At 39.8% G+C, this 23537-nt stretch overlaps 1 protein-coding gene across 3 annotated transcripts in view; it reads left to right on the top strand.

Annotated features, from left to right (window-relative positions):
• Positions 1-23537, top strand: part of FCHO2 (FCH and mu domain containing endocytic adaptor 2) — a 112241-nt gene that overhangs the window by 29484 nt on the left and 59220 nt on the right. For all 3 annotated transcript variants that reach the window (XM_063453750.1, XM_063453751.1, XM_063453749.1), the window contains exons 2-6: positions 8872-8963; positions 15089-15163; positions 15282-15423; positions 15523-15675; positions 21458-21562. In XM_063453750.1, coding sequence (XP_063309820.1) covers positions 8872-8963; positions 15089-15163; positions 15282-15423; positions 15523-15675; positions 21458-21562 — 567 coding nt within the window. The remainder of the gene's footprint in view (positions 1-8871; positions 8964-15088; positions 15164-15281; positions 15424-15522; positions 15676-21457; positions 21563-23537) is intronic.

Below are 23537 nucleotides of genomic sequence, written 5' to 3'. Positions count from 1 at the left end.
ACCAGTCTTTTCTCTTGTCATAGAATTTACATAACATCTATAGCTTTACTAACTTACAGTTAAACCAGTGGTTCTTAAAGGGTTACTCAAAGCACCACGACCAACTAACTGTTTTTAAAAGGTCATAATGTTTAGGAAGGATTATTGTAAACAAAAATATTCTTAAAATACTGTTTTTGGTTGCAGTAACCCTTCAACTCCTGGGTAGGCACCCAAATCCAACCTTATACTATTTGATTGGGTCCACACTAATTACAGCATCATATTAATCGGTTCCTACCTTAAATTGCTTCCTCTGGCAACACTGCCTTTCTTGTGTAAGTGGAAATTGACGCAATCAGCTTGGATTTTATGGAATGTGCTTTTTGGTGAAATTTTTTTTTTTTTTTGTCAATCTTTATTTTATTAAAGGCATACAAGATGGGGTACAGAAGAGATATTGGGGGGAAATGTACGGTTGTTTCACAGTGTAGGGTTGATACATTAGTCAGCAAGAGTATATTACATTTCCAGTATCGCAATGCCTTTTGTTTTTTTGTTTTATGGTAGTTAAGCTTTAGTTTGAAAATACATGCTAGGAATTGTTGTTATCAACTGAAGCTAGAGACAAGAACAGTGTGGACGCATTAGCGGTATAAGTATGCATATAACTAATATAATATAATGTATAAGCTCACGTTTGCTGAAGGGGGTATTTGCAGGTCTCGTGTGGAGCTTATAAGGAAAAAATGTGTAAAACACGCAAGGTTTACGCCAGGTATAGACTGAGGCTTAAAATATGAGTAATATTAGCAGTGTGGACAGCAAAGGCACGGAACTCAGCTGTGTGAGATGAACATTGCATGGCTTACGTGTCTGGCATTGATCATTAGGGATAGTCTACCTAAGGAAATGAAACATGCTTGCATTGAGATCAACAAGGTAGTAAAGCATCGACCCTGATAGACTTAGTAAGAACAGGCTCTGTTTGTTACACCCATGGAGCATCTGCATCAGTAATTTAGACATCTGTACAAGGCTCAACACCATCAGGTTAATAGCATGGGGAAAAGATTGGAGGATGGAGCTGAAGCTGTTAACAGTAGTAGGACTGATAGAGTACTGAGAGGAGAGTGCAGCAGGGTGTTAGTTAAGGGTGCGGAGACAGCCAGCAATAAACGTATAGAGCATGCTTTGCCCCAGCCAATACAATCCCTGCCCGCCGAACCCAGAGGTTTTGAGGCCAGCATAGTGATTAAAGTAATACATGCAACTAGGGATGTCCCAGCTGGTAACAGTTACGATTCTGAGGCCCAAGTCCCAGCCATGCTAAGTTATATGGCAATAGCCAGTGAGTCCATCACTGTCCAAGTCTGCACTCATCTCACTCCGTCGGGTGTTGCGCTGTACCTCGGGGTGAGTGTCGCTTGATGTTCAGTCGGGTTGTCGACCAGCACCATGCACCTGATCATCCCGGTGTCGTGGCGACTCTGCGTCCGGGGCCGCCGTTCTTCGGCCTGAGGCCTTGGTGGGGGCTCGTGTGCGATCGCCATTGGTCCCATCAACAGGACCGTGGGCCCAGGGTTCCGTCGGTTGCCGGCTTTCCCCGGGGGGTATGGCGCGCTGTGGAGGGGAAACCTCCCGGTGAGCTCCCAGCTCAGAAGAAGGATGAGCGGTCTCTTCCGCCGCGCCGTCCACGTGGGTGGTGCTTCGTGCCGGGTTACCAGCGCCATGCCTCTGGAGTGTCTCCTTACTCGGGTGTTGCCGCAAGGCATGAGTCGCTTGGCTCGTGTTGCCGTCGGGTCAGATGGTGTCCGGAGATTGCCATGGGCTCTGCGGTGCAGTTCCCGCGCACCTGACATCCGCCATCTTGGGTTTGGGCCCGATGGTCCGGTGGAGTCTCCGGGTGTGACTCTGGGGCATGGACCGGGATCACCCCCCCGGCCCAGAGGGGGGTGGACCGGGGCCGGGTCCGCCGTGTTCCATGCTCGAGTCAGGCTCCGTTGGGCAGGATAGTGGAGCGGCGGCCGTCCACTCCACTCACCGCCAGGTAGGCCTTCCGCCTGGTACAGCAGGGGCCTCTCCTCCGAGGGACTAGAACTCAAGGAGCAAGCCTCTCCTCAGCTCCGGTAGCCTGTATGCATCGAGGGTCGTGGATGGTAACCATTTATTCCCCCAAGAAACTCCATTCATAGGCTTAACGGGTCATATTGTGCGGGAGCCGATCTGTCTTGCGACCGCTCGGCTCGGCGGCCCGGCCCCGCCCCCCTGGTGAAATTTTTTTGTCTTCATTTAGCATCTGGGAGCTGTCTTTTTCCCTTGTTGCCCTGCTTTTTTAGCTTAATTTAATAGATATTGCAAGCACCATAACCATTTGTGATGCTTGTTCTGTTTTCATTATCCAATTCATAAGTGCTGAAACATTTTTGCGATTATATGCCCAACCTTTCTGTGACATAGGGAAAATATAGCTTCCCCCATCCAAGTCTAGGGTCTTTTCTTCATTTAGGTTTGCCGCTGGCAGTGAGTAGCCAAACAGCGGATGGGAAGGTGAATTCTACTTAACTGAGCCAGCTCCTCATGACCCCTGCCATGATCTTCCAGCCTGTCCTCTTCAGCTCCTGGCGCTTCAGCTGATAGAAACATGCCACAATGCACAGTGCATTGCAGTTTGCTGTGTATGGGGTTGCGCAGACCGGTCAGATGTCCATTATAACCCCTGTCCACCGCTGGAGTGCCTTCATTGTTGTTTACCTGGGGATGAGATGGGAGCCGAATGTACTATGGGAAGAAGGAAGGCCAGCGTAGACCATGCTATGATCTAAGCAATCTTCTGCTGGGACGCCTTGGGTCATAGAATTCATGTGGATATTACTTTGACACGTACCACCCATCTAGAGATTGTTGCAGATCACGTACACCCCTTCATGGCAATGATGATCCCTGATGGCAGGATAATGCACCATGTCACAATGCAAAAAATGTTCAGGAATAGTTTGAGGAACATGACAGAGTTCAATGTGTTGCTTTGACGTCCAGATTCCCCAGATCTCAATCCGATTGAGCATCCATGGGATGTGCTGAAGTAACGAATCCGATCCATGGCGGCCCCACCTCGCAACCTGCCGGACTTAAAGGATCTTCTGCTAATGTCTTGGTGCCATATTCAACAGGATACTTTCAGACTAGGTCTTGTGGAGTCCATGCCTCAACGCATCAGAATTGTTTTGGTAGCAATAGAGGGTCCTAAACAATATTGGGCAGGTGGTTTATTGTTGTCTGATCAATGTAATGCACTAGTGTTTTGCCTGTTACATTTTTCATTTTGATGGATGTAGTCCTATGATTTGCATTGCTTGCCTCTTTAGCATTAAAGTTTTGGTTTTTTTTTAAAACTTTTTTTCCTCTTTTATAAATGCATGACTATTTTGAAAGATCTTGTGTCCAGTTGCCCAAGGCATGTTTTCCTTCATTCAGAAACGAAATGTCAGTTTGTGTAAGGGTGTTTCTCCTTCCATTTCCTGTTGATAGTTTTGAAAATAGTCTGTGTTGATAGAAGTATTTCCAGTCCTTATCACAGACAAAGCGCATTGGATATGATTTATATGATTTTGAATAATATGTCTGTCTATCTCATTTGATTGGTCAGGGATTTTCTAACGGATGATCTCAGTTGGAGAAGCATTGGCTACACTGAGACCAAGACGCCACTGGAAGAGAGGGGAGTTACTTTATTTTCACTTTCTGAAGAGTGGTCGTGTAATCTAGAAGACACCAGGAATACTCTAACATTAAAATAATTTTCATTTTAAATACATATGTGTGTTCATTCGAACACAATGCAAATATTTCCTTAAAAACAGAAGATCTGAAACTAGTAGTTGGACAAATTAACATTAGATGCGTATGCCTATTGTTTCAGCTGCACATATGAACAAATCTTGTTTTTACATTCAGCTTTGAACGCCACATTGCTTTTAATACGAGATGATGACACGCGTGCTCTAAATGCGCTGTTTGTTTATTCCTACTCTGGTTGGCAGCCTTATGCAATAGATAAAATGCTTCACACCTTCACATTTGATTGCTATGAAGCATTGTAATCTTGATAAAACAGCTAAGTGTACAGTAAGCAGTCCTCTTCCTGTCACTTTACTAAATATTTACATGAAATTAAATCAAAATAAACTGCAGTGCTTTACATACTGATAAATCACAACACTAAAACCACCTGCCTAATATCGTGTAGGTCTCCCCCTCGTGCTGCCAGAACAGCTCTGATGCACTGAGGCATAGACTCCACAAGACATCTGAATGTGTCCTATGGTATCTGGCACAAAGACATTAGCAGCGGATTCTTTAAGTCCTGCATGTTCCGAGGTGGGGTCTCCAAGGATCGGATTTATTGTTCCAGCATATCCCACAGATGCTCAATCTGATTGAAATCTTGGGAATTTATAAGCCAAGGCATCATCTTGAAATCCTTGTGATGTTCCTCAAGTCATTCCTGAACAATTATTGCACTGTGGCAAGGTGCATTATCCTGCTTGAATAAAAAGGGTGTACTGTACACTGTCTGCATCGATCTCTAGGTACTTGGTAAATGTCAAAGTAACATACTGCCCCTGCCGGCCATTGTATTCTCCGAGCTTGCAGAGGCAAAGTTCTGTAGCAAATGTTTTCATATACACCGACCAGTTGATTTTTTTTTTTGCTTCTTTGAAAGTGTTTTAAAATAGTTTAGGGATTATTATTATACAGAGTTAGACAATAATTGCTGCCTGAATATAGGAGAAATGTAGTTGTGTACAAAGAATTTGGCTAATTCTTGGTCATCTATTTAGAAAAAATGTGACTTCTGCGAAATTGAAAGAAGATACTCTGAATAAACGGAGAGAGGGAGGGGATGGCTTGCAGATGCGAAAAATTGGTTAATCTTAGAACAAAGCATTTTGCAGGAAAATCATTCCTGCATCCTTACTGTCCTTTATCATTTGTTTACCCCTGTCACCTACAGGGATATATATTAAAGTGAGAATTGTCGATAATTCAAAGTAAATTCAATGGGAATTTCACATTTTAGACCTAAATAGCTAAACTTAGAGAGTTATTCCAAATCGACTATTTGGGCCTTAAATTTGAAATTCACTTTCCATTAAAGACTATTCTAACGCTAGTAAAAAAAAAAAACAACAAAAAAACTGCTAATATATTCCTAAATATTGAATTTTATTTTATGTTTTTTTTTTTTTTGTAATTCTTTTGCTTTTGTATGATTTAACAAAAAAATATACAAACTGTTTCCTTTTCAGTTAAAATGGCAGTTTAAGTACCATAGCCACTATAGGTTGCTATAAAGGTTATAGTGCTAGGTGTCCTCTGGTACTGCCCTACAATAAGTAGCCCTTCAATAAAAAAGATCAAACTGGGGCACCCAGGTAAGAGGGAAATAGTTTCTGCTACTTACCGTGTGGGTGCCAGGCTACTCCGAACTTCATAATCATTACAGTGCTTTATAGAGCTTAGTATTCTGCCTTTTAAGACATTTAAGTCTTTTGTTTGTGTCGGTCGGCATTTGCAGACAAAGTGATTTATGACCGATTTGGCGTTCATTTTGATTTGGTAATGACATTGTATAGTGACTGCAAATGAATGCAGTAGAACAACAATGGATCATGATTACAGTATCAGAGCTGTTAATATTTAGTGAGGTAATGAAACCTTAAAGGAATACTATGGTGCCTCCACCTGCAATTAAAAAAACAAGGATCTTTTACTTACCCTATTCTTCCTCGCTGCTCTCCGTGGGAAGCTCTGCTCTGCCTCCTCATCGAAATCTATGATCTCAGCCAATCGGAAGGCATTGGGAAGCTAGTGACCAGCAAAATGCCATCCTGTGCCAATCAATTGCTTTCTTTGATTTGGGGGGGGGGGGGGGAGGTGATGCCAATGTAAATACAAAGCATTTTTGCTAGTAATGGGTTTATTTGTACTCCTATGCTTTATTTTTTACTTGGATATAATATTAGAATGTTCTTCAGACTTACAATACAGTTGTCAGCCAGAGTATGTCTGAGTTCCAGCTAAGAAAATAACAATTGTAACTTTTTTCCAGGTGATAAACCTCCTAAATTGTGTTACCTTGTAATCTAGTAATAGTACTACTCTGGGGAAGATAAATACAGCGATGGCCGATTACATTTTATGTGATATCAGCCACAAAGTGAGTCTATATAAGTGTTTTTGCTATTCATGTGCCTGGCAGGAAGCTCCGCTTTTACACCATATGGTAATCCCTGTACACGTGGGCTAAACATTGCAGGGTACTAATTCACACATTTTTCCCTTCCGTTTCCCAGCTGGATGGCAGTTTTATCTATGCAGCTGTGCCTGTCTGCCTGCTTCCATAAAACCTTGTGCATGGTTACAGTGTGGCCTGCACAGAGCTTGGTTCTGAGCAATGATTGTCTTAGTGGGAAAAAGTGACTGCACCTTCCATAAATGTTTAATTCCCATGGTTTCCTGCGATGGGCAACAGACGCTCTGTCACCGCTTCATCAAGATAGATCATTGTACACATTCAACTCAAGTGAAGTCTGTAAAATACTACTCTGCAACTTTAAATCAAGCAATATACAGAAAATAAAGTCAATAAGTGCGTATGGAAAATACGTTATTGAGAGTTTTTAATTGTATTACGTAGATCGATACATAGATCGATACATAGTCAGTCATTCAGGTGTTCATTCATTTCTCATACAGCTCTTGTGGTCACAATATCAAAAGCAGATAACAGAATCAAATTAAAATACAAAACATGGAAAACAGACATATATGAACACACGTCTATTAGATAGCAACCTCCTTTCGATTATGCCTGTGACATGGGTGTTCAGCAACAATTCTGAGTCTCTTAAACTAGTAACATACTTGCTAGTAACCAACTCCTGCAGCCTAGCTTCCTCCAAATCCCCTGTATACTCACATTATTGCGTCTGTCTCTCATGATCCGCCACCATCACCTCCAGTTTCTGCAGTTTTGCTACCGGTATTGTGTATGCTAAAGAGTGTTGGGCATCCTTTATTTCCACCTCAACATGGAACATGCTCCCCTATGGACTGAATGTCTGACCTGATATTTGATGACAATTTGGGGAAGTCCGCTTGCAGAGAGGTTTTCCATTAATTTAGCGTTTTCCTTACTGAGGATAGTTATTGATGTAATGCCTCATTTATCAGAGCGGGAAGCCGGAGAAGGTGGCTTTTCTGCCCCATCTTGATCTTGCTGCTGAGACGAAGACCAAGAGAAAACTTGTGGTTCCAACGTCTTCTGCTTGGATTTCTTGGCTCATTTTGTGGTCATCTTACGCAGTAGGACTTTGGACAATCCTAAATGAAATTACTGGGTAACTCAAGATGTGCACTGTCAGACTACTTTGCTGCTAGGACACGGCCTCTACTTTTTTAATATCTTAAACATTAAAATATATATTTTGTCTTTTTGTATGTTGTGTTTGTTACACAATGGATACTATGTCAGTACTACAGTCACCCTGACATCTTTACTCTAAAAGAGAGGTTTATCTACTTGAGATCTAATCTATAGCCAAGATTTATATATTTATGGGTTAATTTTCTCTCCAATTAGAATGATTCTTTGATCACGCAAACTAAACATAGGTTGCTCCTTGACGTATGAATACAGTTGTATTTTTATCTCCACATCACAACGTTTACGTTAGAGTGCCAAAAGTAGCTTTATCATTTGTATTCCAACATTCATTTTACATGCTAGACAATGAGAAGTAAAGATGTCCACGCAATCAATCTCTGAAGCTTAGAGAAGACTTTTTTGTTTTTTTCCCAATCAAAAAAATCACCTATTATGCTTAGTTTAAAGATTTCACAGCAGAATTACAAGTTCTGAAATCTTTTGAATTTAGTTTTTGTTTCTTTGAAATAATCTGCAAAAAAGCAGGACGTATTTACAGAAGAATAAGTACTCAAAATGAAGCTGCAGACATGTTCAGTAATCCACCATATTATTATATAAAAACTGGCATGCATACAATTGGTAAAACAGGTTATACTAGGGAAAGGTGTGGCAAACTTGTGTGTCTTTCCTGTTCACTTACAGTTTAAAATTTCAAAGATGCATTGAGTAAGATGAATGTCATCTTTTCATTAAATGTTTCTTCCGTATCCTTCAAATGTCTGTAGACTGATCAGTGGTTTGGAGTACTTCTTCAGCATACGCAGTCTATACAAGACTATACATATCCAGCCGTTCCATTTTTTTTTTTTTTTTTATGAGAAATGGAATTGCTGCCAAGTGAACAACATGTCTTGTAAATAAAGTTAGCTATACCTTGTTCTACTATGTTCAGAATTCTGTATAAATTACATGTGCTATAATGTGGCCCATATTGGACAGAAAACGAATGGCAGGTTACCTTATGACCCCAAAGTGGGATGTATAGAGACCCTGTTTCACAAGTTCAAATCATATTCCAGAAAGGTATTGTGTGCCAACTAAATAGGCATTGGGATGCCATGGGATTCTAGGTGTTTTCCATCTATGTAACATTCAGTACCCCTTTAATCTATCCATATTATTATTATTTTCTTATGTTGTAGCAATCTTGTTGCTGTGAGTGTGTGTGTAACTTTGTAATGTTTGTTGTTTGATACCACAATTTAGCAGTTCTCTTAATTTATATAAATTAGTTTGTTCCGAACGAAGAATGATCTGATGTTTGAAATCAGCACACAGAAGTTCTGCAGCGTTATTTTAGTATTTTCAATATATTCTGAGATTTCAGTTTCACGCTTGTATTATATTCTATTTGCCTGGTAATCTCACAATTTTTTTTTCTTCTCTTTTCTTCACAGGGTGAAAAGAACAGCGGCTTTGATGTGTTATACCACAACATGAAACATGGACAGATATCTACAAAAGAATTGTCAGACTTTATGCGAGAGAGGTATGTTTGTTCACCTACTGGATGGATTAAGTGGTGCTTGTCCCTCGATCTGTCTGTTTATACACAAAAAGGAGGATTAAGGTCAGCACTGAGGTTAACATCACACTAGTAATATCATGTGTGAGTTAAAACAAAGAAAAATGAAAGTGGTGGAGCTGACAGTAGGCATGTAGAACCTCAACACAATCTGGATATCTGTGTATAGAGGAAGCTTCTCAGGACATGCCGAGGAAAATGAAAAAAGGAAAGTGCGCACACTGCATATATCTCAATAAATTCAGTGTAAATAAACTTTTTTTTTTCCGCTAGGATGTGATGAAAAAATTGTTTCTGATTTGCATCCTTGTACCATAACCACTACTTGTTTTGTGAGCAATGCCCCACATACCGTTTTCTTTCTTCTGCTACTCAAAGTTTTGGCATGATTTTGCAAAAGCCTTTATAATCCATATGTACCTTGTGTCATAATCACTACCCTGAGCTGTAGTGGTAAGAAATTTAGAGTGCCCCTTTAACCTTTTAACATCTTTCACCCCTGTTAACCAGTACACATATTTCTCCCAAATTGTGTACTGATATTAAAAGAAGGCCTCGGTGCCGTTTGCTATAATCAGTTTACTACAATATGCATGGTTTCATTTAATTGTGTTTAGAGCCTTTGCAGTTGGATAATGAGACAATGGGAGTTAAGCATGTCTAGTGGCTGATGATATCATTGTTGTTATATGTTTTACTGTTTTGAAACACTCATATTTGTGTTCAGCGAAATCTCCTGAGTATAACAGTACCCCCCATGTACTGGTTTTATAGTGTTTTTGAAAGTTACTGGGTCAAATATAAGGCTTGCCCATTTCATTTTTTTCATTGGAATTTGCCAAATTAGTTACGTTGCCTTTGAGACCATATGTTAGCCCAGGAATAAGAATTACTCCCATGATGGCATACCGTTGCAAAAGTAGACAACATAAGGTATTGCAAATAGGGTATGTCCAGTTTTTTCTAGTAGCCACTTAGTCACAAACACTGGTCAAAGTTAGCATTCTTATTCGTTTTTATGCATTTTTCACACACAAATATAAATGCTAACTTTGGCCAGTGTTTGTGACTAGTGGCTTCTACAAAAGACTGGATATACGCCATTTTGAATACCCTCGGCTGTCTTTTTCAAATGGTATGTCATGGTGGGGTTTATTTTCATTTCTGGGCTGCCATACCATCTCAAAGGCAACATAGCCAATCTGGCAAATCGCAATTTACAAAAGACAAAATAGGCAAATCTTATGTTTGACCCTGTGACTTTCTGAATCACTGTTGTACTCGTGAGTCATTACTCTACACAAATGAGTGTTTTAGAGCAGTAAAATGTATTATACTGATAATATCATTGTGAAATGTCAGTTTGTGTAAACAATGCAAAAAAACTAATATAAATGCTAATTTTGGCCAGGGTGGCTACTAAAAAAGAGTGGACATATACTCCATTTTGAATACTGTGAGTTGTCTACTTTAAAAAAATAAAAATATGGTTTGATGGGGGTTAATTACATTGGCCAGCTTAAAAAATGTCCCAAACAGGACATGGGTGCTGATGACCAGCTGTGAAAATTCCAAGTTGGAAAGCTAGAATGCGCACCTTCCAAATAAGGTCTTTTAGCTCCCAGAGAACCCGACACGCCTATACATGGGTGGTATTACTGTACTCAGGAGATGTTGCTGAACACATATTGGGGTGTTCTTTGGCAGTAACCCTTAAAGTTCTCAGTACATGTATTCTTAAATTGCTATGTGTGTCAAACAAATCACCAATAATTTTTTAATTTTTTAATTTGGCATAGATTGGTGGAAAAATGGTTGCATGAAAAGATCATGTAAAGAATCAAAATACCCCAAGGTTTAATACATTAGGTTGTCTTGTTTTTAAAATATATACATGTGAAGGGTTATTCAGGGGATTCCTGACAAATATCAGTGTTACAATGTAACGTGCGTTAATTTTGGAAAAAAAATATTTGGAAACAGCAAAGTGCTACTTGTACTTATTGCCCTATAACTTGCAAAAAAAAAAGCTATGAACATGTTAACATTGGGAATTTATTAAACTCAGGACAAAATTTAGAAACTATTTAGCACGGCTGTTTTGGGGGTCAAAGTTAGTATATACATTTTTTTCATCTTATTTTATAATTTTCTTTATAGTAAATTATATGATATGATGAAAATAATGGTATCTTTAGAAAGACCATTTAATGGCGAGAAAAACTGTATATAATATGTGTGAGTACAGTAAATGAGTAAGAGGAACATTACAACTAAACACAAACACCGCAGAAATGTAAAAAAGAGCCCTGGTCCTTAACGGTAAGAAAATTGAAAAACAAATTGACTCCCCTATATGAAGTTTAGACCTTGCTCTGCATTTGTCCTGTTGTCTGAGCTTTTACGACAAGGAGAGCCTTGATTTACTCCAAAGGTCACCTCTTGCATTTATTGGACATCAAATAATTTTCCTTTGAGCTACTTCTTCACACATAGACTGTCTGATGCAGTGACTGTTTCATGTATTCTCTCGCATAGAATAAAATGCCATCATTTCATCTGCCTACCGTGTACCTTTTCCCTGCATTCTAAATGTACTGTGAAATACAATAGTGAGTAAAAACATCCTCTCAGATTCCCATCACTCTAGGACAGCTCCATGGAGAATAGTATTCTGTATATATTGCATGATTGGTTTTTATAGGTGCATTTTTACTTGTCATTTTGTAAATGTGTGTTAAATTCTTAAGAAATGACAGCAGAAGGTTGACAAAAGCCTCAAAACCAATTAGGAGAGGGTTACAATAATCCATGCTAGAAAATACTAGAGCATGGACATGGACAAGCTCCTTGGTAGCATCTTTCATAAGAAAGGGGCGGATGCGAGCTATGTTTTTAAGATGGAATCTACAGGATTTTGTACCATACTGGATGTGAGGCTCAAAGGTGAGACCAGAATCAAGTAGGATGCCAAGACAGCGCGCTTGCAAGGATGGACTAGTGTGGATACCACTAACTTGAAGGGAGAGCGAAAGAGGAGGATCAGTATTAGAAGGAGGAAAGACAAGGAGCTCAGTTTTTGAGGGATTGAGCTTCAGAAAGCAGGAGGACATCAAGTCAGAGATGGAAGAAAGGCAAGCAGTGACGGGTAGAGGTCTGGGGAGGAGAGATATATCTGGATGTCATCAGCGTACAGGTGGAAGTAGAATCCAAATGAGGTAATACATTTGCCAAGAGAGGCAGTATAAAGAAAAAATAGAGGCGACCAAGGACAGAGCCATGGGGGACTCCAACCGAGACAAAGGGAGGAGGTATCATTAGAAAAGGAGACACTGAATGAGCGTTGGCAGAGATAATTGAGCTACTATGTCAGTGTGGAGAATGAGTATTCAGGAGCAATGTTAAACATGTAAAGGGAAAGCAATGGTTAAGCTTTGGTTTTGGGTATAAACCATACTAATATCAGATCTGTCAGAGGAGGCTTACAGTGCCAGAGATGGGGAGAGCACAGTGCCCACACATCTTGCAATGCATGAGGAGGAACACAGGGCAGTGATCCTATGCCAAAGCTGGGCAGACATTTCTCACGTTTGGGCAGTCCACTTGGGTGAGTAGCACTGCGGTACCATAGCTGATCAGCTTCTTCCCAGACCAGTGCGGTTCCAGAGGCCTTAGTCTTCCGGGAAAGAGCATGTGGGCTGGGGAGTCTGGAGTGAGCTACGTCGCTGATAGCGTGTGGTTTGCTGTTTTCACGGCTTTTGCAGCGGAGTTAGTCTCCTGATGTCTCAATGTGTAAGCGTTTGGGATGGAAGAGAAAGCTGCTTGTTTAGTAGCGTGCTGTGTGTGGGGTCCCTCAGACCTCCCTCTGCAGTGTCTCCCTTCGTCCCCTGCTTGAACCGTGACAGAGTGCGCCATCCAAGGTTGGACACCATTGAAAGTTACAACACAGATATATAATTTACACACTAACAGTGCGTTGGCAGGGAGAATGATGGGTTCTAACCAATAACTCATTGCACTCATTGAGTCTTATTGATTTGGAGACTCTGCTTCTATAAAATAAAGAAATATTCTGTAATATTTTCTTATCCTGGAAAAATATATGAAGTAATTCATTAACTTTAAATACGTCAAAAATACATTCAAAACAATATATATGTACGTGTTGATTACAATCGCACTGTTGATTACATAATGTGTTGAAATTACAATTTCTCAACTATTTGCTCCACAGTCAAACAAAACCCAGACTTGTCCTTTATATTTAAATTTGAGAACATTTGTGTGGAGTGGCTCAGTGTCAGTCTCGCAGTCTTCCTCTCTGGAACAGAATACAGTTTGGGCTTTGTAATCCCAGCTGTGTCTTATTTATTTTTGTGCAAATGAATCTGAATAGTTGGCAATGCAAACATTTGCAGACAGATGCCATATATTCAGATCTTTAACCCCTTTGTTTGTGGCTTTTACTTTTTTGAATTTCACAAGCAAAGTATAATTTCGACTGAGTAACTTTGTACTATAACTCCGTGATTTCAAAATATACCCCAGTATTATTTAGCTAGTCAAAGGTGCCAACGGTATCAAAAATCGGTGGAATATAAAAGTAATATTACAGGAAGCTGTTAATCTAGCTTACTATCCATTTTGTGGTTCATGCATACTGCCTTTATTTGCTGCAAATACCTCCAATGGAGCCGTATTTTCTGCCAACCAGATCTAAGCACACCACAATTTCAAGTACAGTGGGACCTCGGTTAACATAATTTTCGGTTAACAAATGAAAATCCATTGAAAATAATGCCTCGGTTTACAATTTTTTTTTCGCAATACAAAGCAAGTTTCCCCAGGATGCATTCCACCTTGGAGGTTTATAGCACCGCCCCCTGCATGCTGAAGCCAGTGGGTAGCACGTGGTGTGGAGATGTTGGAGTGGCTTTTGCATCGAGTTTTGGAGCTATTCTGGAAATTGTTTGCAGTTCTTTGGGGACTTTTTGGTGCATTTCTCAAGCAGTGGAAAGGTAGGGAGCTGAGCTTCGTCGTTTGCATGCCTTTTATTGTGTGTTCTGCTTTCTGGGATGGTTTCCATGCCAGTTCATTTTGACTTTTTTCTGACCTCCAGAACGGATTAATTGGTTGTCAATGCATTCTTATGGGAAACCGTGTTTCGGTTTACAAATGTTTCGCAATAAGAAACGTCCCAGAGAACGCATTTAGTTCGTAAACCGAGGTCCCACTGTATATCCCATTAACCTCTGCTTAGTAATGTTTTTTTTTGGATGTGTAACTCAGCACAGCTTCTCTCTGCGTGTTGGTGGCTCCATTCGTGGTTCTAATGGGTAGAGCTATTGTCAAAGCACAGGATTTGTCCCTATTAATGTGCTGTTCAGTGAACCGGAAAAGCTTATGCCTTATGGTGAGGGGGGGAGGAAACATTTTGAATAAACAAAGCTTTATTCGCTAAGCAGTGAGTTGTAGTGAAAAACCAATTGCAAAATTCAGGCTGAACTAATCAAGCTGCATATATAGCCAAAGTGTAGTTTTTTTTTTTCCAGTGCTACAATTGTGGCCTCAGTTTTAGATTTTGTCAGTACGGTGTGTAGCGTTAAAGCAGAAGTGTCCCTTGTCTGGATGTGACCGTTCCTCATTCTGTCACCACAGTGAGCGTTGGGCGATACTTCCTATACCTTCATTTTTATGTTCCTTACAGGTTGGCTGAGCATGATGTGTAAGTAATGATGGGCATGTGGGTGGCAATATATGTTTGGATTGGTAGTGAATGTGGACATGTGGAGGCAGGTGATTCTGTATGAATCATGACTAAATTGGTGACTACCGCTGGTAGTAAGGGTATGTGACTATAGGTGCCTGAATTGCTAGAATCAGGGTAATCCCCATGATTTTTACCATCCTGGGTAATGTGTCCATTAATAAAAGTGAAGCTCTTGGCAATATTATGCATTTATTGAGGATTACTGCTCCATACTTGTATTCTTGATTTAAATATTTTTCATTGTTCAAACTATTTTTAGGCTTTTATAGTGTGTTTTCATATTTACTTTGTCGTCCCTTTTTTATTTTATCCTTGTCAGGTCCACGATTGAAGAGGCATATTCTCGTTCAATGACCAAACTTGCCAAGTCTGCAAGCAATTATACACAGCTCGGGTATGCTTACTTATAAATTTACTAATGCACTACATTCTGGAATTTGAATAAAATAGCACATTTAATTACTATTTTTGTTGTTGTTGTTTTACTCCCTCGCCCCCTTTTAAAAATACAGAACATTTGGACCAGTCTGGGATGTCTTTAAAACATCAACAGAAAAACTAGCAGTGTGTCACCTAGATCTAGTAAAAAAGCTACAGGAACTCATCAAAGAACTTCAAAAGTACGGCGATGAACAAATTAAATCTCACAAAAAGGTACATCCACGTGAACATTTTGTAATGTGATTGTTATTGCTGCTTTCTTAACCGAACGCTTAGACCTTTCCCTAAAATATATGTGCTTTCATTTGGCAGACGAAGGAGGAAGTAGCTGGAACATTGGAAGCAGTGCAAAATATCCAGACTATTACTCAAGCTCTCCAGAAAGCTAAGGAACTTTATAATGTCAAGTGTGTAGAACATGAGAAATTAAAAAAGGAGGGAGCACAGGCCAAAGACATCGAAAAGGTAAGCCCCACATTCTGATGTCACAAGAAGAAACGGATTCCCACTGACCATACCTACGAACAGTACTACTTGTGTTTTGCATGTACGCTTTCATTCTTGCTGCTAAAGAAGAAAAATGGGGGGAAAAACTCCTTGTTTAGCAACTATAAGTTGAGGGTTGGCTTTTTCCTTGTGGCTCATTTTAGCTTTGCAGCTAATGATCAACTATATATACCTTTAGAAACCAACGGAGGCTAGATTGGCTAATGATAAACAGTGAGAAAGCCACAGTTGGCTTTATTACTGCAGATGTGTTAAACGAGGTACATTTTTTCTGTACCTTTTTAATGCATTATTTCCTTGCTGCCTTTTACAATTGGTTCACTACAGCCTTATATGTCCCCATACCTGGTGTGGTCCTCACAAGACATTTTACCTGTGACAAACTGGTGAAAATTAATTCACATTTTTTCCCCACTTTGAATTCTGTGTTGCATATTAGGTTTTATGTTTCAGTATGTGTAACGGATTACTGGCAGCTAGAGCAGTATTGTGCTCCCTGTTCACTGATTTACTGTCATCGTGAAGGACAGAGAAATCTATTTCCATGAAGAAAAACGAACAGTGTAGTTGAAAGTGACCTAAATCACCAAAACAAGATAGTGGAGCGCTTATATTTCAACAGGTAGTTAAAAGGGTGAGTGCTTAACACATAAAAAGATGTTCTCAGGATTATTAAAGAAAGAAAAAGTATTTATTACAATACAGTATAGCAAAATGATTAACAGTGGTTCCTAAATCAGTTCTCAAGGCTGACCGACCAGTCCAGGATTCAGGGATTAGCCAGTTGTGTCCTAGGTGTTTATATGAAAAAAGGAAAAAAATAAGCACCTGAGACACAACTGGTTAATCACTAAATCCTGGACTGGAAGGGGAGCCTTGAGGACTGATTTAGGAACCACTGTTAATCATTTTGCTATACTGTATTGTAATAAATACCTTTTCTTTCACATCTTTTTATGTGTTAAGCACTCACCGTCACCCTTAACCCTGCAAGTGTAATTACTGCAGTTTTTATAAACTGCAATAATTACCTTGTAGGGTTTAGTCCTCCTCTAGTGGCTGTCTAGACCCAGGACACCGGCGCTGAATTCAGATAAGTCACTGAAGGGATTTTAACCCCTTCAGCAACATGGGATGGGGGGGTGGGAGAGAGGGCTTCTGCAGGATTCTGCAGTTCCAGGAAAACGGATATGTTTTCCTGGCACTGGAGAGTCCCTTTAAGGGTGCAGACCGCACACTCACATAAGCATAGCCTTTTCTGATCGGCTGATTGTAGCAGAATATACCTTTATTCCCTATTTTTGTTCATTTGGCCGTATGCCCCGTTCGTTTACCGAACCCCCTCGCTGTGTGGTCCATTGTTCGCACCTTCATAATCACCGACCACCCCTGGCTGTTAACCACAAATAGGTTATTAGTTGAAGTGCTTTCCCTATGTGGCTGCCGTTCGTATAACTAACGCACGTGTTCAAACCATTGGCGGCCATTTTGGCGTCTGAACGAGGGCAGCGGTACATGATGATCGGCGTGGAACTAATTTTGGATACGCGATCCCGCGAACCCCCGGGAAATTGGTACCGTTGCCCATGCAACTTCCCGAACAGTTAGAACGGCATTCGGAAGGGAATAAACTACCGAGCAGGGGGAGTATTCGTATACTAAATCTACTACAGCCAGGGGATAGATTCATCAGTGTTCGTGTGAGAACCCCTGAAAGATAACCGGTCGTTGCCTTTTTTCTCTGGAACTGTTTTGGGGCATCACCTCGTGACCAACCGTTCAAAACTTAATTCGAATGGCGTTCCCGAACCACCAAAGGGATCTGAGTGTTATTTTGGCAAAGTGTGTGCTGAGATCCAAGATATTCAGTGATATGACTTTCGGAGGGTTCTGACGTTCTGTACTTTGGGGGGGTTTTAAAATATTGTATATTTTTCTGTACCTGAGCGATAATTTATAGCTTTTTCTCACGCAATTATCTTGGGCACAGTGGATCTTGGGAAGAAAATCCCTGTAATTGTGACTAAGAAACCACATCCAAGGGGCAATGTATAAAAGCCGTGTGTGGCAGGAATAAAACCAGTTATGCTCCCAGAACTGTATGTCGTCCAGTTGCTGGGGAGGAGGTGGGATATTTATTTGGCGTTTTTCTTGTTCCTGATTGTACTTTTGTGGATCCAGTGGAGAATAGTCCCTGCTAGGACTAGGACTCCGCTACACTGATATCACAAATGCTTCTGCACTACATTTGGCTTTGCACCACCTTTCCTCTTTGGTGGTTCTTCCAATCCCCGAAAGAGAATTGAAAACAGAAGGGGGACCGCAAATGGTGTAATATGTAATTTTGGTGTAATATAACAAAAGAACCAGATATACTTCTCACCTTGTGAACTGGCTCTAAGTTCACACACAATTCTGTGTCAGTCAAGGATGACACTTAACCCCCTCTCTCCTCCACAGCTCGGTATAGCAGCTTATAAAGCATCCACTTCACTTGTGCAAATATAACCAATTTATTAACATAAAAGCTATTAATATCAACTAACGATAACAAACGTGATCTAATGGAGTCCTTCAATTCCATAACTCATTTAACTGATTTCCATTTTTGTATTATATTTTCTTTCTTGAATCTGTCTGTCTAACATGGCTGTTTATTGTGGTGAGAATTCAAAGTGAATTTCACATTTTGGGCCAAACTGAAATCGTAGCTGATTTAGTGAATTTGTTCAGTTCAGACCTTAAATTTGAAATTCACTTTGAATGCTCACTTTAGTGAATAACTCTGTTAGACTGGCTTTATTTGGCAATTTATATTTAGTGTTATAGAGGTAATGGAAGATAAGTTATGGGTAGTTTCAATTTCCTGCTTTAAGTCACATTCTCCATGTTTGGCTATTGTGTTATGTTTAGTTTCTTCTTCTTCTTCTTTACTATTTGAAATTTCAGAATTTTTGGCAATACAAATCCAAAGTGAGGACTTGCCAATCTTTTGTAAAGAAGCAATATTTCATTCTAATGCATTTATGGTGATTATCCATTCAGTGGATATGACAGATGTCTTTTGTTACTTGGGAATGCTTTGACATCACACTTCATTTAATTATCTTGTGGTTTGGCTTATTGATGCTTGTGTTTCCTGCTCCCCTTTTAAAATAAAGAGATTCTTAGTCTAATTTTACCCCTGTATCTATAGTGTCTAAAAAGATAAGTCTGAAAGGGAAAATTATATTCCTTTTTATATATATTTAAATTGTAGATCTCTCCAGGATCTCCCCTCTGTGAAGTTTTACCTCTCTTCTCCATAAAATGTTATTGCTCATTGAGATGTACTGCTCAACATGCTGGCTTTTATAAACTAATAAAGCCATGCACTCATTGAGCAAATCCTTAAAGGACAATGTAGGTGGGCACTGCAACCATTTTATCTCATTAGGTCGGTTATAGTGCTTGGAGTCACCTGGTGCTGGCCCTCCTTTCAGTGATAAAACGTTTAACTCTGAATGAGAGTCCCTGACTGCCTACAGCCCTGCTTTAGCTGAAGGATGGGCTCCTGGCGGCTCTCGTTTATCTTTAATATTTTTAGCAGCTCTCTCACCCCACCCCCAAATTAGTATTTCATAACCTAAAGATCTCTCTGAAATACTCACATTGACTGCGTTAAAGTTTCACTGAGATTCCAAAGATACTTTAGTATATTTCCTTCACTTGACAAAAGGCAGAGCTACTGCTGTAAAGATGTGTCATTCTCCCCAGCCGTCACTAGCTATGGCTGTGTGGAAAAAGGCTTCGTCTATGAAGGATCTTGCCGGCTCCTAGCAGATAAAACACCAGGAGCTAAAAAGGACCGATCAGTCGAAGGCCGGGATCGGGGGGGGGGACAAGTTCAGGTATGTAAAACTCACTTTCTCCTGCACCCTACGGCCACTGGACACCAAACGGAGTAGTCCCCATCCAGGGACTTTGTTTTAATTGTTTAAACAACTGATTAAAACCATTAAGAAGAATGGAAGAACATTGCCAGCAAATTCCAAGTACTATAATCACTTCACTGACGGTCTCCATTTAATACAGGGATGCATTGTCCTCCCTGTTCCCAGTTTTGGTCTCTGTGGGCACTTGCATGAGTTTGGGTTAGCTTGTTTTTTTTTTTTTTTTTTTTTTTTTTTTTTTTTTTATAAAGGAAACCATGACTGTTTCTGTAGACATCTGCTTGACTCTAGACTAAATATATTTTTTTCTTCATTTTGAAGGTAATTTTCTCTGCATTTACACACTAAGTAACATGAAGCTCCATTGGTCTCAGTGTGCGATGTGTGCAGTGCTAGTGCACAGTACACCAGATATTGCCCTTATTGAACTCTGTAACTGTGTGTTCACTCCATGCTAAATATAAAGTGCAGTGCTTACTGTCATGCTCTAGTTCATTTTGATTTGAATGTGTCATGTCAAGCAATTTGCCTGTTTAGAATTTTTTTAATTTCACATAACTTTTAGTAACATTGTTTGCGGGACATTTTAGGAAGTGTCCATGTAATGAGACAATGGGTTGTGTCTGGACTGACAGGGTGTTACTCAGCATACATTAGTTGGCAAAGCTTATATCAGCTGTATCTTTGTGTCCGCACCCGGGTTTGTTAAAAATTTAAAGACACATTTCATATACATTAATTCAAACCCCACTCCCCATAAAAACGCATTGTGAGTTAAGTTACCCAGGCCACTTCTTCTCATTGAAGTGGTCTGGGTGTATTGGTCCTGTATGGTTACCCCCTCGTGGTAAAACATTGCCATGCTTGCCCTAAAGGGTTAAACACACATCTAGATGCACTTCTGCTGCACCGACAGAGTAAACTTTCACCTGACATGGCAGCTCATAGGAAGCTTGTACTATGACAACTATGAGGAGCATTATATTGGGCCATTGCTTAAAGAATCACTATAGGGTCAGGAACACAAACATGTATTTGTGACCCTATAGTGTTAAAACCACCGTCTTGCACCCCCCCGGGCCCCTCATGCCTCCATAAATATAGCAAAATCCTACTGTATTCAAGCCTGAAGCTGTAACTCTGCATGCTGTTAGACTCAGAAAAACAAGCAATCTGCTGACATCATCAGAAGTGGTATCCTAATCCAATCACAGTGCTTCCCCATAGGATTGGCTGAGACTGACAAAGAGGCAGATCAGGGGCAGAGCCAGCATGATTCAAACACAGCCCTGGCCAATCAGCATCTCCTCATAGAGATGAATTGAATCAATGAATCTCTATGAGGAAAGTTCAGTGTCTGCATGCAGAGTGAAGAGATACTGAATGTTTGAATGCATTTTAGGCAGCCATGACCCAGGAAGGATCTCTAACAGCCCCCTGAGGAGTGGCCAGTGAAGTTATCACTAGGTTGTAAAGGTTTTCTCTGAAAAGACAGTGTTTACAGCAAAAAGCCTGAAGGTAATGAGTCTACTCACCAGAAAAAATTCAATAAGCTGTAGTTGTTCTGGGGACTGTAGTGTTCCTTTAAAGCCTGAGTGATGTCGCAGGAGGTAGGTGAGCAGCAGTAATAAGGCAAGTAAACAACCCCCAAATTCAGATTGTCAAAAGAAAACTTTTTGCAAAGAGTTTTTTTTATGGCAAACATGAGATAAACTTTATAAAAACTTCACTCTACTTTCATCTTTGCAAATTTCTTGAACATTAAAGGAAAATATAAATTTTGTCATTAAACACCTTCTTTATTTTAGGCATCGATCAAAGCGGGGAAAGCCACTGAGAGTTATAAACGCTGCGTTGAAAAATATGCTACTGTAAAGTTGGATTTTGAGCAGAAAATGGCAGAAACCGCACAGGTGAGTTTTTCTTTTTATTGCAGATAAATCATATAACATTTAGTTACCGATCACTACCAAGAACAGTATGATTTAAAAAATATTAACATAACATTCATTTGAAGCTAGCTTGATGCCTATCTGGCGTATAAGCAGAGTATATTTGTTTCAGTGTACGGAACAAAAGATGCCCCTTAGAGTGTTATAAGAGCACAGTATACAGGCTAACCTCAAATAACTTTGAGAAACGGGCTATCTCTATGTCTCTTGATTATCAGGCACATCAAAATGACCCTGTCCCAATAAAATAATGCTAATATACGATAGGAGAGAAACTAACATTTCATTAAAATTCCAACACAAATCCAAAGATACCATAAAACAAAGTAGGGACTGTCTTGTCTTCTGAACATTTAATATAGAATAGCAAAATTTTTGCAGGAAAAAAATATATACAACTTTTATGGAGTAAAATTATTTTAAAATAGCTGTAAGAAAACAAATGTATAAAAAGTATTTAAGAGTTAAAAGATGGCGCCAGTGTGGTACCATACTAAAGTCATCAGTTCATAGTATATTCTATAATGTTAATACCCAATTGCAACGTCTGTATCAATAAGTTTACTCAAACTAAGGTTTAAACGGAGGTATGTTTTGTCAATAAATATATATATATCAATAGTTGAATTGTGTGACGCCCGAACAGCAAACAGCTGTATGTTAGCGGGGAATGGTAAAAGAGGTGAATCAAATGGATACTAATTACCGGTAACTGCTTGATGTTTGAATCATGTAGAAAAGTAAATTCTTTATGAGAAAAGAAATAAAATCTGCCTGCTATACAATTTCAAAACTAAGGTTTAGATCGAATATAACACAGAATATTCACATGAAAAATTCGACTTTGTCTAATCGTAAAGCTTGAGGTTGACAAAAGGCACAACTTTGTCCAATCCCAGCTGCTGTGAATCTTGACAAAGGCTCACAGAGAGCCTAAACTATACCCGTTTCTGACCAATAAATCTGCCTTGTACCTTATATCTGACCAGTCCTTGATTTGTTTGTTTTTACTTTTATGTTTTGCCTAATTCCTGTTTTGGTGAGAACCAACTGCTAAATCTGCAAATTTATAGCAGAAACATGAACTTCAAAAGGCGTTTTTCTTATCTTAACCTCCTGAGACCCAGCCCTTTTACTTGTGTCCTCTGTACTGGACATTTTGTTCACAAGCATCTCCTTTTATTCTTTTGAGCTACTCTATCATTCCCTGCTGTATTGTAAAGAGGACATCCTGGGCTTTCCAGTGATATGTCATGTAATAGGCTGAGATTCTGGGAACTTCCTCTACCTTTTCATCAAACATGGATGGCATATTGGAAGACAATTTTTTCCTCGGTTCCCAGGAGGCTTTGGTTAATATATTTTAACATATAAATAAGCGCTACGGAATCTGTTGGCGCTATATAAATGGCAATAATAATAAAGGGTGAGCTCTATTTTGTTATATTGCCTGCACATCTGTTTCCTTCTAAATTGACTAGAATATTGAGAGAGCTTTATTATGAATACATTCCATGGGCTTGGTGGTTTTAACTGGCTAGAGTTAGGTAGCAGATTTCTTGGCAATCTAGAGGGATGAGTTTCTGTTTTCAACACATGAACGCCATTTAAACTGATATCTGATTGGTTATAGGTGCTGAGCTATTCCTAAGACTTAGACAAATATTCTCTTTATCGTTCTGGAAATCAAGCTCCATGAGGTTTGAAATATGGGTTAAACCATTTTCTATAAATAGAAGTTGGGTGTTACCTGGCACTGTCAGTTTTATTTGAGAATGTTTGGTTAACAAGTACTTACAATACTGTAACTGTCACAGATGATTGGTGGCTGGCAGTACAGGGGCCACGTGATAAGCAGTTCTATAGTTCTCACCTCGGTGGAGGTTTTTCCCCTTCCCCGAAACATTCACGTTCTCAATATTACCTTCTTTATTCT

This window comes from Pelobates fuscus, chromosome 5, assembly GCF_036172605.1.
Source record: "Pelobates fuscus isolate aPelFus1 chromosome 5, aPelFus1.pri, whole genome shotgun sequence".
NCBI classification, from domain to species: Eukaryota; Metazoa; Chordata; class Amphibia; order Anura; family Pelobatidae; genus Pelobates; species Pelobates fuscus.
This window is presented reverse-complemented; position numbering and strand designations above follow the sequence as displayed.